An 18,663-nucleotide genomic window follows, 5' to 3' on the forward strand; every position below is an offset into this window, starting at 1 on the left:
ATAAAAAAGCAAAACAGCTTGTATTTGGCAAGCATCGAAAAAGGCTAGCTAGGTTTTGCTACCAACTAATACCCCCACTGGTTTCATCGGGTCGGGCCGTCTGACTTCACCTACTAGATAATAGATAACCGGTTTACTTACTAGATAATAAATAAGATGTGTGTAGTGCATTGGAAAGATATATATAAGGCCTATAAATGTTTAAAATAAGGCTAACAAGACTTTATATGAAGGCCTATATATGTCTGCATCTTTTGAATAAAATAAGGCTCCTGCATCATACTCATGTTCTAATTTTGTGTAGTGCTACTCTAGATTAGGCTTGTCTACCCTTTTGATTTTAACTTACAATGACCCAATCTATCCATTTGACATATAGTTTTGTGCTTTTTTCATGTTGTCTTGACATCCATTTTACTCATGGATCATATGTGGCAACATTTTGGTCTCATAGACCCTTCGGGTTATTTGTAACGTTAATAACATCTGTCTCTCTCCCTCTCATCTATTTATTTATTTATTAACATCGGCACCCTTTCCATGTTAACTACAGCTTTTGACCATGCCTCATGGGAACCCTTATCTTGTTAATAACTACTACTTTTGAACAATGCCAAAAGGGCAAAAGAAACTTTATCCTACAAAATATGAACATGGCATTATAAAGGTAGTAAATGAATGTAAATGAGCTTTGTAACTTCTCTGTTATCGGGCATGTTTAAGCAAGCATGTATGCAGAAAACATCTTATTGAGGTAATCATGGGTTGCAAAGGCAGCACAATAGAGGGGTCCATACTTAAGATCCAATGATGCCATCTCTCCTATGGCATACCTCAAGTGTACATGCCCTCACTAACCCTTGCCATGGTATGTAAGTACCATCAATCAAGATGGAATCCTTGGTGCAAAAAAGGGAGATGGGCCTGGTTGACAGATGGGTTGCAATGAGCCTCCAACAGGATGTATATCCCCAGGTTCCACTTTGGGCATCAAGCCCAAACCTCGCCGGAAAAATTCACCTTCCTCGAGCGGCCTTGCCCCACTTGGATTCAGGCCAACCATATTCATTGCAACCTGCTCTGGACCTCCTTGAGCAATGCTCTGCTCCGAAATCCATGCCTCGTGCAGAGGTCCTCCACTGCCCAGTTCCAACTTGTTCTTACCAAGTAGCTGTTCCTGAAGAGAAATAGCAGGCTTTACAGGAGTGTTGGCATCATGGGCTGGTCCAAGTGGAGGCAGAGCAGAGGCTGTTGCAGCAGTTGCACTGGCATCATGGTGGTGACTATTCCTGGCTGCAGGCACATCATGATTGTGCTTCCCCTCGTATGTTGTTATAACAGCTTTGAAATCTTTAGAAGATCTCTCCACATGTTTTCTAACCAAGCAACCCACATTGGTACACTTATAGTAGCTTCTGCAAGATCCCAATATCAAAAACAATTAGACAATCTGTGTGTGTGTGTGTATGTGTGTGTGTGTGTGTGTGTGCACCCCACGTGTGCTAGTGAAATCAAGGGCATTGGCATTCATTTGCAGGTCCCCTTTCCTCTCACCATGGAAACTCCAAATCACCCAAAAAGAAAAAAGTAAATGGGCAGTATTTCTCCATCAGCAAGAGGCCGAAAGGCTACATAAAGAGAACGAGGCACTCAAGGCAAGGCTCAACATTCCCTCAAACAACACTCTACGACCCACATCAACTCACTCCCAAAAAGCAAGAAACTTAAATCCAGGAACAGAAACAGAGGGAGAAGGTCAGAGTAGAGGGATTGCCAGAGGGGAGCCTCACGGATAGCTCAATGCAAACTCTGCAGACAAGGTGTCCTGAGGCATTACCAGAAGGCCACCAATAAACACCTGTAGACACCATTATCTCCATTGACCTCTGCAACGGCCATGCAGTCAACACCTTTTACACTAGAGCACAAAGAACTATCCTTTGGATCAGAGGAAATCACATTGGTGCAGCTCAAACATAGACAATCAGAACCCATCAAGAAGGTCAGAGCCGCACACAAGGCAGGAAAATTCTGCATTTCAAGAGGGGCAAGCCCTTGCTTGGGAGTTCATAAAAGGACCCTAATCTCTTAGGGACGATCTTGAGGACCTGTAGGCTTTTTTTTTTCTCTTTTTGTTAATTCTCAAGTTACAAAGTGACACCTTTGTTATGTCCCCTAAGGTGCATTTGGTTTAGCATTAATGATGAGGCTTGCCTAACCCATTAACTGCACGATTGGTAAATTACTATATACATAGCATCTTTTTTCTGTCCCCTAAAGGACATTTGGTGTAGCATTAATCATTAACTGCATGATTAATACTCAAAAGTAAATTTCTATATAAGTGAGATTAGGGCAAATCAACGAGGACTTCCAACGAAGTATAAAAAGCTCAACCCTAGATATTGTGTACCGTACGAAATCATCAAGTGTCTAGGTAAGCATGCTTACGAACTTCTACTTCCAAATCACCTCAAGGTCCATGATGTATTTCATGTAAGCCGATTAAACTCTACGTGCCGAATCCTGATCACATTCTTGATGATGAACAAGTTATAATGCCAACTCAAAGAATCCTTGAGTTGCAACAACCAGATAAAATCTTAGACACCAAGAAAAGAATCCTTCAAAATAAAATCTTCAAAGAACACTTGGTATAATGGAACGAGTACTCTTTTAAAAGATTACCCAGAGTTTATGTCGAGATGAGAACATCTCGATTTTTTAAAGGAGGGAAGGATGTAACATACCCATTGCATATCCATTGCAAATATAGTTCAAGCAGTTCATTATGGTTGTATCTAGGAAGTTGCTATTTTGAGACGATTGCAAATTAAGCACCTTTTACTTGGGAAATGAGAAAACTGAATTCAAAATTGAAATCTTGAGTACAACTTTACCCTCGGTGCACCTTTTTCCAAAATTGAAACGAGTAACGAAAGTGGCCTAAATTAAGCCGCGAAGTTTTAAAATCTTGCAACTTCATACCAAAATTAGCAACAATCCGGATGTCCAAACGATGAAGGAAAGCAACCACGGGATCGTGGAACAATCCCGAATAATTTCACTAAAAAAATCCCGACAAGACGAACGCAACCGAGCGCACACGATGTACCTCGCCATGACTCCCACCCGAGTGGCATACAACACCTACAAATGCCACCCAAGAGCTCATTTCTTGCCAAAATAAGCACATGTGCATCCACCACGGGTGCCTTCGTCAAACCCCACCCGACACCTCGGACAATGCCTAGCATGCTCCCACCCCTTCGAGACCCTCTTATACAAGTGGTGCTCCCTCTCCGACACACCTACTACCCATGCATCTTGTCCAAATAGCGCCGCCTTCGAGACCCCTCCTACACAAGTGGTGCTCCCTCCCCCACGAAACTACCACCCATGCACCTTGTCCAGATGGTGCCCCATTCCGGATGCACTCGCCCCCTTGTTGGCACTCTCTCCTTATGCAAGCACCCCCTCTCTGCACCTATATAAATGCCCTCACCTCTCCTCCTAGAGATAACACAAGAAGTAGCCCGTCATAGACTAGGCTCTGAGACATGTCCTACAACTCTTTTCCCATTCCCCCCCACACGTGCGTGCCCATGAATAGACTTAAAGCCACCCTCTTAGCCTCCCCAACCAAGCCCCACGGTCCACCCACCTCCCCTCCCCTTGAGAGCCCTCCGGCTAAGGACACCCCCCTTCAAAAGCCACCCCCATATGAAGAGACTTAAAAGTGAACAAAGGGTTTGTTCTTGCCAGTGAAGCTTTACGAATTCGAGCAAGCTTTTAGCAACCCAAACAAACTCCGTTTCCAAATCCGTTTGATCCAATGGAATCCTCTCTCCATGTAATCCCTAGCATTTCACAACCACCTCACTCTCTCTCTATTTACCGCAAATAAAGGTACTACTATGGCACCGAAACATCGCTGAAACGATGAACTGCACAACATCCAAGATGGAAATGAGGAGGCATGCATCCATGCAAACGACTTCGCTCTTTTTGAAACGAATCGTCATGCAAATGACAACCAAGTTGGATATATTTTTAATTCTTTTAAATATAAGCAATTTCCTCCTTTTGGATCATAAAGTTAAGATTCTTAGTACCCACTTAGAAAAATTACTTCCTTATTGGATAAACATACAACAATTACGACTAGCATCGTAGAAGGATAGCACCTCACTTTTAAGTTGAGTAAGTAGCATAAAAGATTAAGATTCCAATATGAAAAATTGCTACTTTTCTCCTCGTATAAGTATCACAAAGCAAGACTAGTAAGCGAAACTGTAAGTAATCTTACTCTCAGAATTCTTTATGGGTTTAGCATTAATGATGAGGTTTGCCTAACCCATTAACTCCACGATTGGTAAATTACTATATACATAGCATCTTTTTTATGTCCCCTAAAGGACATTTGGTTTAGCATTAATCATTAACTGTATGATTAATACTCAAAAGTAAATTTTTATAAAAGTGAGATTAGGGCAAATCAACGAGGACTTCCAACGAAGTATAAAAAGCTCAACCCTAGATATTGTGTACCGTACGAAATCATCAAGTGTCTAGGTAAGCATACTTACAAACTTCTACTTCCAAATCATCTCAAGGTCCATGATGTATTTCATGTAAGCCTATTAAACTCTACGTGCCGAATCCTGATCACATTCTTGATGATGAACAAGTTATAATGCCAACTCAAGGAGTCCTTGAGTTGCAACAACCAGATAAAATCTTAGACACCAAGAAAAGAATCCTTCAAAATAAAATCTTCAAAGAACACTTGGTATAATGGAACGAGTACCCCGAAGAGGATGTAACTTGGGAAGATGAATCTACTCTCTTAAAAGATTACCCAGAGTTTATGTCGAGATGAGAACATCTCGATTTTTTAAAGGAGGGAAGGATGTAACATACCCATTGCATATCCATTACAAATATAGTTCAAGCAGTTCATTATGGTTGTATCTAGGAAGTTGCTATTTTGAGACGATTGCAAATTAAGAACCTTTTACTTAGGAAATGAAAAAACTAAATTCAAAATTAAAATCTTAAGTACAACTTTACCCTCGGTGCACCTTTTTCCAAAAGTGAAACGAGTAACGAAAGTGGCCTAAATTGAGCCGCGAAGTTTTAAAATCTTGCAACTTCATACCAAAATTAGCAACATTCCGGATGTCCAAACAATGAAGGAAAGCAACCATGGGATCGTGGAACAATCCCGAATAATTTCACTAAAAAAATCCCGACGAACGCCGTCGAGCGCACACGGTGGATCTCGCCATGACTCCCACCCGAGTGGCATACAACACCTACGAATGCCATCTGAGAGCTCATTTCTCGCCAAAATAAGCACATGCGCATCCACGGGTGCCTTCGTCAAACCCCACCCGACACCTTGAACAATGCCTAGCATGCTCCCACCCCTTCGAGACCCTCTTATACAAGTGGTGCTCCCTCTCCGACACACCTACTACCCATGCATCTTGTCCAAATAGCACCGCCTTCGAGACCCCTCCTACTCAGGTGGTGCTCCCTCCCCCACACACCTACCACCCATGCACCTTGTCCAAATGGTGCCCCATTCCGGACGCACTCACCCCCTTGTTGGCACTCTCTCCTTGTGCAAGCACCCCCTCTCTGCACCTATATAAATGCCCTCACCCCTCCTCCTAGAGATAACACAAGAAGTAGCCCGTCATAGGCTAGGCTCTGAGACATGTCCTACAACTCTTTTTTCCCTCCCCCCCACACGTGCGCGCCCGTGAATAGACTTAAAGCCACCCCTTAGCCTCCCCAGCCAAGTCCGCCCACACCCAAGCCACACGGTCCACCCACCTCCCCTCCCCTTGAGAGCCCTCTGGCTAAGGACACCCCCCTCCAAAAGCCACCCCCATATGAAGAGACTTAAAAGTGAACATAGGGTTTGTTCTCGCCAGTGAACCTTTACGAATTCGAGCAAGCTTTTAGCAACCCAAATAAACTCCGTTTCCAAATCCGTTTGATCCTCTAGAATCCTCTGTCCATGTAATCCCTAGCAGTTCACAGCCACCTCACTCTCTTTCTATTTACCGCAAATAAAGGTACTACTATGGCACCGAAACACCGCCGAAATGATGAACCGCACAACATCCAAGACGGAAATGAGGAGGCATACGTCCAAGCAAACGACTTCGCTCTTTTTGAAACAAATCGTCACGCAAATGATTAGCAAGTTGGCTATATTTTTAATTCTTTTAAATATAAGCGATTTCGTCCTTTTGGATCATAAAGTTAAGATTCTTAGTACCCACTTAGAAAAATTACTTCCTTATTGGATAAACATACAACAATTACAACTAGCATCATAGAAGGATAGCACCTCACTTTTAAGTTAAGTAGCATAAAAGATTAAGATTCCAATATGAAAAATTGCTACTTTTCTCCTCGTATAAGTATCACAAAGCAAGACTAGTAAGCGAAACTGTGAGTAAGTAATCTTGCTCTCAGAATTCTTCATGGGTTTAGCATTAATGATGAGGTTTGTCTAACCCATTAACTGCACGATTGGTAAATTACTATATACATAGCATCTTTTTTATGTTCCCTAAAGGACATTTGGTTTAGCATTAATCATTAACTGTATGATTAATACTCAAAAGTAAATTTCTATATAAGTGAGGTTAGAGCAAATCAACGAGGACTTCCAACGAAGTATAAAAAGCTCAACCCTAGATATTGTGTACCCTACAAAATAATCAAGTGTCTAGGTAAGCATACTTACAAACTTCTACTTCCAGATCATCTCAAGGTCCATGATGTATTTCATGTAAGCCTATTAAACTCTACGTGCCGAATCCTGATCACATTCTTGATGATGAACAAGTTATAATGCCAACTCAAGGAGTCCTTGAGTTGCAACAACCAGATAAAATCTTAGACACCAAGAAAAGAATCCTTCAAAATAAAATCTTCAAAGAACACTTGGTATAATGGAACGAGGACCCCGAAGAGGATGTAACTTGGGAAGATGAATCTACTCTCTTAAAAGATTACCCAGAGTTTATGTCGAGATGAGAACATCTCGATTTTTTAAAGGAGAGAAGGATGTAATATACCCATTGCATATCCATTGCAAATATAGTTCAAGCAGTTCATTATGGTTGTATCTAGGAAGTTGCTATTTTGAGATGATTGCAAATTAAGCACCTTTTACTTAGAAAATAAGAAAACTAAATTCAAAATTGAAATCTTAAGTACAGCTCTACCCTCGGTGGACCTTTTTCCAAAATTGAAACGAGTAACGAAAGTGGCCTAAATTGAGCCGCGAAGTTTTAAAATCTAGCAACTTCATACCAAAATTAGCGACATTCCGGATGTCCAAACGATGAAGGAAAGCAACCACGGGATCGTGAAACAATCTCGAGTAATTTCACTAAAAAAATCCCGACGAACGCCGCCGAGCGCACACGGTGGACCTCGCCATGACTCCCACCCGAGTGGCATACAACACCTACGAATGCCACCTGAGAGCTCATTTCTCGCCAAAATAAGCACATGGGCATCCACAGGCGCCTTCATCGAGCCCACCCGACACCTCATACAATGCCTAGCATGCTCCCACCCCTTCGAGACCCTCTTATACAAGTGGTATTCCCCCTCCGACACACCTACTACCCATGCATCTTGTCCAAATAGCGCCACCTTCGAGACCCCGCCTACACAAGTGGTGCTCCCTCCCCCACGCACCTACCACCCATGCACCTTGTCCAGATGGTGCCTCATTCCGGACGCACTCGCCCCCTTGTTGGCACTCTCCTTGTGCAAGCACCCCCTCTGCGTGCCTATATAAATGCCCTCACCCCTCCTCCTAGAGATAACACAAGAAGTAGCCCGTCATAGGCTAGGCTCTGAGACATGTCCTACAACTCTTTTCCCCCTCCCCCCCACACGTGCGCGCCCGTGAATAGACTTAAAGCCACCCTCTTAGCCTCCCCAACCAAGTCCGCCCACACCCAAGCCCCATGGTCCACCCACCTCCCCTCCCCTTGAGAACCCTCTCGCTAAAGACACCCCCCTCCAAAAGCCACCCCCATATGAAGAGACTTAAAAGTGAACATAGGGTTTGTTCTCGCCAGTGAAGCTTTACGAATTCAAGCAAGCTTTTAGCAACCCAAACGAACTCCGTTTCCAAATCCGTTTGATCCGTTGGAATCCTCTCTCCATGTAATCCCTAGCATTTCACAGCCACCTCACTCTCTTTCTATTTACCACAAATAAAGGTACTACTATGGCACCGAAACACCGCCGAAATGATGAACCGCACAACATCCAAGACGAAAATGAGGAGGCATGCGTCCATGCAAACGACTTAGCTCTTTTTGAAACGAATCGTCACGCAAATGACAACCAAGTTGGCTATATTTTTAATTCTTTTAAATATAAGCGATATCATCCTTTTGGATCATAAAGTTAAGATTCTTAGTACCCACTTAAAAAAATTACTTCCTTATTGGATAAACATACAACAATTACGACTAGCATCGTAGAAGGATAGCACACTTTTAAGTTGAGTAAGTAGCATAAAAGATTAAGATTCCAATATGAAAAATTGCTACTTTTCTCCTCGTATAAGTATCATAAAGCAAGACTAGTAAGCGAAACTATGAGTAAGTAATCTTGCTCTCAGAATTCTTTATGGTTCTGTTTTTATATTGACAAGGATTGTTAGCTAAGAAGATCATTGTTGTTTGATGTTGTATTCTATACTATCACTCAATGAATGGTTAAAAAAGAATGCTTAAAAGAGAATGTTTTCTTGGTTTCAATGGAGATATGTTTGATCATTTCATTGCTAATCTGCAGGTAAATCTTCTCCCCCCCTTAGCTAACTCTGCTCTTGCTTGTGTAGCCGAGCGGAGGCAGCAGTAAGGGCGAGAGTCAAGCCAAGGTAATCCCTTCCATGCCACTGGGAATTAGAATTCCATCTCGCGAGGGTGAACATGTGATTATAAATGTTGCCTAGTTTTGCGAGCCCAAGATAGTGTAGTGAATTAGCCCACTTCATGAGTAGACGTCTCCTCTAACAAGCGGGAGGGTTTGGTACAAGAGGCACCACTTGAGGAGACAATAAACCGGCTTTGGCCCTCGTCGACGAACTGGCCGATGATAAGGAAGTATGGTCCAGGATATACCTAGCTAGTTCAGACTGAAAGACCGAATTCTAGATCATCGGTGGTTTGGTTTTGATTTGGATTTATCTATGAACATGGATATGAAAGCCTAGATCTCATAGCTGACCCGGTTTCAGGGTCTATTTTGTAAATAGTTTATTGTAAGTACTATCATAATGTAAATACTATTGCTTTCAACTTTGTGCACTGAAGGTTGCTTAAGGAACATTGTGGAACTTCTTTAATTAACGAACCTATCTTTATGTGTTTCACAGTGTGGTAGGACTTAATTAGATAACAAAAACGAATTGGGTGAGTGCATGAAAAGTGAGTAGACGGATGTCTTGACAGCGTCATCCTATGGATGGATGGGCTTGATGAGTTGAGTAACTTTTGAATAAATTTATTTATTACGATCCGTAGTAAAAATAGGACCCGAACAAGTTCCATTTTAGGAGAACGAGCCAACAACTGTGCCTTGAAAAAAAAAAAGGAAAAAAAACGTTGGCTTCTATGAACCAAGTGCGAGACTTGTTCCACCCTCGATCACACATATTAGCAAACAAAGAAACTTAACTTTACAGGGGAAACGTAGTCATTCTAAAAGGAATCTATTCTTCGGATCAAACGGTACTCCGTATCCTCGTATTTTTCAGAGATCGAGGTGTCATCAATCAAAGACCACGGGACTTAGCTGTCTATCAAAAGAATCCCTTGACCCAACTAGGACGAGGACCTTACAACACTAGACGTTAAATCCCCTCTCTGAAAACTTTGGGTGTTTGGTGGCAGCTCCATAAGATTTGCAGTGCAATCCAAGAGGGACCCTGCACTATTTTCTAGGCCATTCCTTTCTTTTCTTTGCCGGGAAAGAGATCCTTCTATTAGATTAAAAACAGCAGCCCAAGGGCTAGATGTACCTGCTCAAAACCCTCGTAGGAGGGAAAAAAACAAACAAACAAACAAACTGGGGAGGGGTGTTTCCCTCCATAGCTGGCCGCTCTCAGAGGGAAACTACCTCATACAAGGGGGTGGCGGTGGGGAAAAGGGAAAATCTCGCTGGCCCAATCAGGGAGAAAGGAATCCGTGCACCATGTCGGCAGTAAGGCCTCTCGCCGTCTACTCATGCGATCCAACCCACCCTAAAGCTTCCCCCACTAACCGGAGGGTATGACTGATAACATTCCAAATGGAGTGGATGGACTCAGTTGTGAGAGTACCGTTGATGGCCTCGCTGCAACATCTTGGCCATTCCTTTCTTTAAATATATGGCTAGAAATGGTTGATAGATTCAGTGCTTCTACTTAGGTTCCATCTAGGAGACCCCATTGAGAAAAGCCATACACTAGAGCCATGCAGACCTTTTGCATCTGACTGAAGAAGGAAAATTCACTATTCCTCATGGTGTATTGCCAGTTAACCCATGGAGATCAGTCACAGATACAAGGTAGACCTTGACATTTCAGGCTCTTGAAAGGTGTGGAACGACGGCGGCAAGTGTGCACAGGAAGTGAGGAAAGAGATGCAGGCTACAACTGGGATGAATCCCAAACAAGGCAAAAGGAAAGGATTGATACCTTGGATGTGCATTGCCCTTAACCACTTTCTGTCCGTACTTACGCCATCTGTAACCATCATCAAGAATATCAACCTCACTTGTTGTCTGTACCACAACTCGAGGCTCTCGGACAGTTCTCAATGGCACGTTTGCTAGTGGTTCATCAGCCTTTTCAATTTTCCTGATACCAAGTTCTTCAGAAAATCAGTGCATCATTCTAAACAACAGGGTTAATTGGTGAATGGCTGCTTGAGCATAGAAAATACAACACTACCTGCGTTTGAAGTCTGAATCGACTTCACCACAATCGTCAGCTTTACTGGCCGTGCCATCCTCGGCCTCATCGTCACTAGATGAGCCTAGAGATGGTTCTGAAGTCCCTAATAAACCATTAGAGAAAACCAACTGCCCCTTTGCTGATGATGGATCTGTTGAGCTCCCATCACCCATCCTTAAGATATCAAGGGGAGCCTCAGCTCTTTCCAAAGCCATTGAATGAGAAACCTCTCTAGAGCTACCCATGGCCAGCCTCCGAGTAGCCTGTGGCTTCGGATGATCATGCTCCCCTTTATACACAATTTCAGTGATTTGCCCATCATAAGAGCGCTCTACCTTTTTCTTCACATGACAGGAAGGGTATGTACACTTGTAGTAGCTGCGAGGGTATTCACTGCCTTTCACCTGCTTCTGCCCATATTTCCTCCAATTGTAACCATCTTCGGAAGGCCTTTCAATCAAGTGGGGCAGAGGGTGAGAGGAAGCTAACACTTGAGATGATAAAACCTTTTCTAAAGGCTCAGTTACTGGTTCTACTGTTGAATCTACAGAAGCTTGTGACTGTAATAAAAGCTCGGGACCATGTGACAAGGGCATTGATGCTACCATTGTTGATGCCAATTCAAAAGCGCCGGATTGTGACTGTGCTTGCGCTTGTACATGCACCGGAGCCTGTTGCTGAGACAGCCTAAATGAACCCTGTAGAGAGTTGCAACTAGGCATATTTAGATGCATCAGAAGATTGATTAAGATTCGTAAAGAAACACATCACCCACTTAGAGCACATGATAAACTAAGATGTCCATGTGTACTGGACAATGCTAACCATCCTGCACTGAAAACCTACCCTTCACAAGAGACCATAAGGAGCACCTAAACATATCAAAACCAAGTTTTCAATCCTCAAGCTCACATGGTCCATGGGAGTACGATAATGCCATGCTAGCAAAACACTCACATGGCTCATGAAATAAGCAAGGTCACTGCCTGCTCATGTAGACAGCTACAGTCACAACAGTGTATTCACTTAGAACGCAATGATCATACCACTGATTGCGGGTGATGTTTGTAAACAAAAGTGGGACTGACATCTTGCTCAGAACTCCTACTGTTGAGAATATTGGATCCAAGAGCACCTGCTGATCCACCTGCTTGGGGAGTGGAGGGCACTTGGTATGTGCCCGTTGTCGGGGACAGCTGGACCTGGAAGGCATAAGGCATTTTAGGATCACATGTAGAGTCAAATCACGTGTGTCCATCAAACCATGGAGCCAAATGACATATGTTGACTCAAATAATACCATCTACTCACCTGTCCAGTGGAAAATAGAACAGGAGAGTCCAGCAGTGTTGTGGGGCTGAGCCCTGGTGAGATGGTGATACATGGAGAGCGGCGTATTGGAAGCTTGGATGGCATCATTGATTTGAACCTGGCAATGCTAGCAGAGCCAGGAGTTGCTAATCCTCCTACAAACCATAGTTAGGAGTTGTTAATCATCCTGCAAAACCATTGTTGAGACTTGATAATCCTCATACAACAACCCCATTGCTTGCTAATCCACCTACCAAGACCATCTACAAAGCTTTCCCTAATGGCCTTACCATGTGCATTTAGATCAGACAATCCATCTTTCATGTATGCAATAGGAGATGATATATCTCCGGCCAGAAGCTGTGAAAAGAAGTTGTGGTCTGAGTAAGGGTCCTCTGCAAATAAGCTGGAGACGAATGTCATGGGGCTGGGAGACACTCCATCAGGGCCTCTGAGGACAACTGCTGGTGAGGCTCTTGGAGGAAGGGTGAGCTTTGGCAGTGAAGAGCTGGTCTTTCTTAGCATCATAACCCCACCTTCCCCTACATCAGGGCTGCTTGCGGAGGCCTCCATGCGTGAAAATTAACCTGCAGAGGAGCCTGAAGGATGCTTGTTACAAAGTACTGCTAGTAGGTTGATTCCACGAGAGAAATGGACGAGTTGGGCAGAAATGGGCGAAATAGGTGTAAAGGGGGAGAAATGGGCGTTGAATTTACGCAGAACGTGGCCTAACTGGGCGAATTGAGCTTCGTAACGGAGCGAAGTGGGTATTGCATCTGAGCGGGAAAGAACGAATTGAGCGTCAAAGAGGGCAATTTATTTGGGGGGCAATGGGCAATTGAGCGGATAAGCGCAGCGTGGGCACTAATTTTGAGGCTGAAATGGGCGGAATGGACACTAAATTGGGCGCAGATTGGCAACCTGGTTGTTAGATATGAGCGGATTGAGCGTTAAAATGGGCGGGAATGGGCGTTGAGGTTGCACGAGAATTTGAGCGTTGAAATGTGCGAAATGGGGGTTACGTTCTCAGGAAAAGTTCTACGCTGTGGTGGGTAATAGTAGGTATCACCATGGCATGACCACACCCACCTTTTTTTCTTAAAATTTATATTAAAATAACACACTCTTGTGGAATTTGGGCACATCTTGAGTGAGACATGGAGAGTGCCCAAAAAGACAAAGTCAAGGAAAGTGATCTTTGATGGACTTTTGGACACCCATGTGAACCACTTGAGATGGAGATGTGTTCCAAGGGTGGCTTCACATTAGTGCAAGTTGTCCTAGCGCTCGATCTGTCTCTTCGAGGTCGGCTCCAAAGCCTACCCTACCCCTAGATGCATTAGCAGATGTTGGATGTGAAAAGCTTTTAGCCAAGGGGTGTGGGCCGCCTGGTGGACAGACGTTGAGAAGCCACCCTAGTGTAAGGGGGGCAATGCTAAGCCCATGAGCAAGTGGTCTAATGGTTAGGGTGTAGGGTCTCAACAATGAAACCCCTCTTGGATTCTCTAGGGTGCTCAAGCTTGTAAAAAGTAGTACATTAAATATGCATAATTTCACTTCAAAAAAAAGGGAGAGAGTAGTAGTATTATGATATCTAAGGAAGTAGTAATCAATTGGAGCCTTACATAACTTCCCTGATTCCATCCATTTTTTTCTTGTTAACCCGCATTTCTTAATCTTCTTCCACATTTCATTTTTGCACTCTTGAGGAATTTAAAAAGATAATGACTTCTTTTGTCCATAAGAAACAAACATGATAACCTTTTTTTTCAAAGTGATTTTAATTGAGCCTATTCTCACGTGGCGGGGAAGAAGGGGGTATGAGGGGGTTTATGGAGCACCTTTCTAGAAGCAAGGGGATGCATATGGAATATTTGGAGTTTTAGATTACACATGGTTTGTTGAAATTGATTCACACTGACTCATAAAATGGGATAAGTGAATCAATTTCATATCGATAACATTATTCCAACTTTGGGCTAATAAGAAATCTTGGTCACATTTGAGAATCAATATGATGGCTTGTTTTTTTACAAGTACTTTATGTGTGGCTAGTGCTCATTTTCTCACAGACCTTTCTCTTCAATTGAGGGTTCTTGCATGGTAAGGCTTTGGAGTACTAAGTTAAGGGATGTTTGGTGAGCTATGATGATTCACGGGAACTTAATGTCAACATTTAATGGATAGACCTTGTGCATCTCATGTGGTCAAGGAAAAGAAATATTGAGCCCCAATGAGTGAGAAAGAAATTAATAAAACAACTAGCTATGCTTTCTCTTGGACCAGCAAAGAAATAGCATATAGTGGCACTGTCTTCTATAGAAGCTGAGTACAAGGCAGCTTGTTTTGCTACTTGTAAAGCAGAATGGATGAGGAGGACTTTAGTGGACATGGGAGTTCATATTAGTGGGGTTGTATACAACCTTGCAATGGAACAACGAGAGTTGCATGGCTATTTCCAAGAACCCTGTGTTTCATGCTCAAATGAAGCACATTGAGATTCAGTACCATTATGTGCGAGAGCTGATCGAGGATGAGATAGTGGAGCTGGAGTATTGTTCTACGGACCAAAACTTCGTCGACATCTTCACCAGGGCTCTTGGGAAGAACCATCTCACTTGGCATCTTCATCGACTAGGTGTTGGGCTAAGAACATAATCTAGCTTTGAGCAGACACTGAGGGGGGGTGTTAGTATACACTCGATGCCTGCCTCTCAACATACATCTCACATCTATGTTTGGTACACATTTGTAAAGGCCCCCCATTATGAGGAGAAGCCATTGGTGCACGTGTCTTTGGCGGGAACCTCTACAACTCCTCTCTATCAAACCTCAACCCTTAAAACATATAAGAGGAACACCCTAAGATTCTTTGTTGAACCTCAAAACAACCATGTCCAACCCTTACTGAACAAACATGAATCTCCCAAAAGATTCAAAATGATTTTCATATGGCATAATGCTAGATCTTCGGTAAGTGTACACCCAACTGACAAGCAAGCCACTGACACACTTGAATGTAATAAAACCACAACTCTTAGCCTCACATATAAAGTCCAATAAGAATGAAAATCAACCGACCCATCACCATAGCCATCCCAAGGAAGACAAACATTATTGATATATAGTAAGAAACTTGATTTTATACAAAAAAAACCACTGCTGGGTATAACTATGAGGTAAATACATGACTTTGTTTACCAAAAGATACAAAACATCCACATTAAGTTAGTTACTAACCACATCTTCTTCCTCCACTATTTCTGCATCAATTACCCAATGTGGAAGATCTCGAGCAATACGTACATTACCCAATCCTACTGGTAATTGGAGTAGGACAAACCATTCGTAATTAGTGCGGAAAGAACCTACAATGTTTAGTGGAAAGTCCATAGTTGATATGTGTTGTAGTAGCCATGGTTCCAGTACAAGAAAGAGAATCATGGTGTTAATTTTTTGACCACCCCCCCACACCTAATACAGCATATAACACTTTGATTGTTACAAGTTGTAAGTATTCAATGAGATGTGGCTCCAGCTTATATTAAACCCTTCTCTCCTTGAGATTGACCTTACCCTATTAACTCAAAACCCAATTCTTATAATGCCCATAAGTGGATATTTTAAGACAGTGAACTCACACGATACCCACACATCCCACATCCAACAATCTCCAGCCTTTTAAGACAAACTTTTCACAAACACCACCACCACCAAGGGAGATACACTTAACTTGACTAAGAGGGCAACACCTATGTTACACGAGGAGAGATGCTACAAGTGGAATGCCAAAACACAATTAACATGTCAAACATCCACATCCAACATATTCACAACATGAGCAAGGGATCCGTCCTCAAACATTTAGAAACATAGGCTCATTATGCATCTGAATTTCTTGCAAGGTAGCATCAAGAGCTGTGAGATGGGATATGAAAACACCCCACACACAATCTTGCATCAAATCTGGAAATAGGCAGCAGGAATGGGCCACCAACACCCAATGCCTTCAGTTCTTTGAGCTTGAATTGATCTCAAGCCTTTGTTAAACCTCCAACACCTTTGATTATACAGCCATGTTGTGTGCATAGCCTCCCAACCAAGGTGTCTGAATAGCCCCAAGCCTCACAAACCACCAAAGGATAGTGCCTTTGTGTGAAATAGTCTCCGGCAGCAAACATCAAAATGGATATGATGGAAAGCAAGCTATTTGCGTGGGCTGTAAAAAATGCTCAACTCTCAAGAAAAACCGGTAGCCTTCTCTAGTGAATGAAACCTCAACATAAGTAGTATGAGAATAGATTTAAGCTAGTCGGGATCTCTTCAACGGAGTTCACTCAGAAAAAACAGTAGCATCTAGGTGTTAAATACCTTAGTGAAAATCCTTCAAATGCCTTTGTATAATAATACCTTATATACATTGTCAAAAACTGCCTTGTTACCATTATTTATCAACCAAAGGTCATGCCTTAATTCCACCCATACCTCGGCCATCACCAAACCTTGTCTTGTAGAAGAAGCCCCCCTGACAAGATACATTGGCCTGTGATGTCCACCCATAGCTATAATATACAAAATGCCAAGATGCATTTCTAGGCTCTTTACTCTGATGACGAAACATGCCGGAACACTTACCCTAAGTATAAACTAATCATTGTTACTTGACATACAAACACCAGAGTTCTATACAAATATCAGCCTCACATATTTTGCCCTCCCCCTAAACTTCTAGAGCATTCATGCTCAGTAGAGCAAAGAATCGAGTACACATGCCAAAATCTCCTTCTTCTTCTTGTTGAGAAAAATCTCTATTTGCAACCTGATCCCAAAATAACTCATCTTTCATTATGAGACGGGCTATGTACTTCTTCAACCTAAACCCATTTACTCTCTTCTTATGCCACTTCCCATCTGGATCAGCAAAGTTGATAGGTTACATTTTTTAATTTTTATGTTACACAAAATGGTCCTTCCGACTTGATTTGGAATTTTGTTAGTACTATCCAGCTTGTTGTTATATATGAGGACAAGATCCCTCATGCCTTTGTCTTTGACTTCCTGATTGAACCTTTCTTAGTTCCTCAGCAACACTTGAGCATAATGCTCAAAAGCTCAAACTTTATCAAGTTGTAGTTCCTGCATATACAAAAATCTTTGTTGTAAGGCATTACTAAATGAAAAGGAGAAAACTTGGTTCCTTCTTTCCACAAACCACCATGCAACTCTAGATCCCAAGTTTTACCATAACCTTCCATCATCTTGGTCAACATCTTCATAAATTCACAATTGAATCTTTCATTTATTCCATTACACTGAGGATAATAAGGAGTAGTGTACTTATGTTGAATTCTCAACTTAGCACACAAGTGATTCACGGGATCACCTCTAAATCCTGGTCCATTATCTGAGAGAAGCTCCAAAGGCACACCAAACTTACAGTAGCAGATGTCTTCATATACAAACATGGCTACTTCTTTGGCTTCAACCTGCTTCACAGCTTGAGCTTCCGCCCATTTTGAGAGATAATCCACAGCAGTAAGAATGTAGCACTTCCCTCTGGATGTCATGGACAAAGGGCCCACTACATCAATACCCCATCTTTCAAAAACATTAAAAGATAAAAAAGTATGCCTGAGCTCATACTTTAACACCCTCTTACCCATGTGTTGGCATTGTATGCAAAACCTACACCAATGAGATATATCTTTTTGGATACTAGGCCAAACATAACCCTCCAAAAACACTTTATGAAAAGTTATCTTCATAGCATAATGACCACCACATGCTCCTTCATGATTGGCTTCAAGGATCCTATACATTCCTCTCTCCATGGTACCCTCCTTACATGGTACCCTCCTTATTAGTACCAAATCTGCATCCTTCATATACAAGACATCATTGATCAAAATGTACTTTGTTGCTCTCTTGATAAAGGCATATTTCTTAGATTTCTCCAAGTTCTGTGGAAGATGACCTGTCAACAAAAAATGCTTCTCATGCTCTAAGATTTCCCTTTCTAGATACAAAGGAGAATAAGCCTTTACAACAAACACCTCTGAAATGCCTTGCTGAGCTCTGCATGAGCTTCTTCCTCTCCACATGTCTGAGAGACCATGCTTCAAACTTGTTTAATAACCTTTTAATTTGTTGACACATCTTTTTCAAAACCATATTTTTGCTTTCCCACACACCTAATACTTGTTATACAACAAGTAAGGCATCACCTTTGATTTTTAATTTTCAATTTCTTAATATCCATTTCAAGTGTAAAGATCAAACCTTTTTCAAAAGTTGCATATTCAGCTTCATTGTGACTTGTTACCTGCAACTTCACAGTCCACTATTTCACTTTGTTTCCC

General features: G+C 42.3%; 1 protein-coding gene across 1 annotated transcript; it reads right to left on the minus strand.

Annotated features, from left to right (window-relative positions):
• Positions 1–632: 632 nt before the first annotated feature.
• Positions 633–13,310, minus strand: LOC147607055 (putative WRKY transcription factor 4). Its single transcript, XM_086791197.1, has 6 exons — positions 12,595–13,310; positions 12,305–12,459; positions 12,040–12,195; positions 10,991–11,691; positions 10,736–10,897; positions 633–1,415 (listed from the first exon to the last, which is right to left on the minus strand). The coding sequence occupies exons 1-6, from the start codon at positions 12,875–12,877 to the stop codon at positions 887–889; spliced, it is 1,986 nt and encodes a 661-aa protein (XP_086647323.1). The 5' UTR covers positions 12,878–13,310; the 3' UTR covers positions 633–886.
• Between the last annotated feature and the right edge of the window lie 5,353 nt (positions 13,311–18,663).

Source organism: Cibotium barometz, chromosome 56 (assembly GCF_041138505.1).
Source record: "Cibotium barometz isolate CiBa-2024 chromosome 56, ASM4113850v1, whole genome shotgun sequence".
In the NCBI taxonomy this organism is placed as follows: Eukaryota; Viridiplantae; Streptophyta; class Polypodiopsida; order Cyatheales; family Cibotiaceae; genus Cibotium; species Cibotium barometz.

What these genes read in the sequence shown, in the direction of transcription:
- LOC147607055 (XM_086791197.1), bottom strand. Translation starts at nt 12,877, where the DNA reads ATGGAGGCCTCCGCAAGCAGCCCTGATGTAGGGGAAGGTGGGGTTATG. An exon ending in GTCTGATCTAAATGCACATG is followed by an intron (nt 12,460 to 12,594) that starts GTAAGGCCATTA and finishes TATGGTTTGTAG; the next exon opens with GAGGATTAGCAACTCCTGGC. An exon ending in AACATCACCCGCAATCAGTG is followed by an intron (nt 11,692 to 12,039) that starts GTATGATCATTG and finishes AACTCTCTACAG; the next exon opens with GGTTCATTTAGGCTGTCTCA.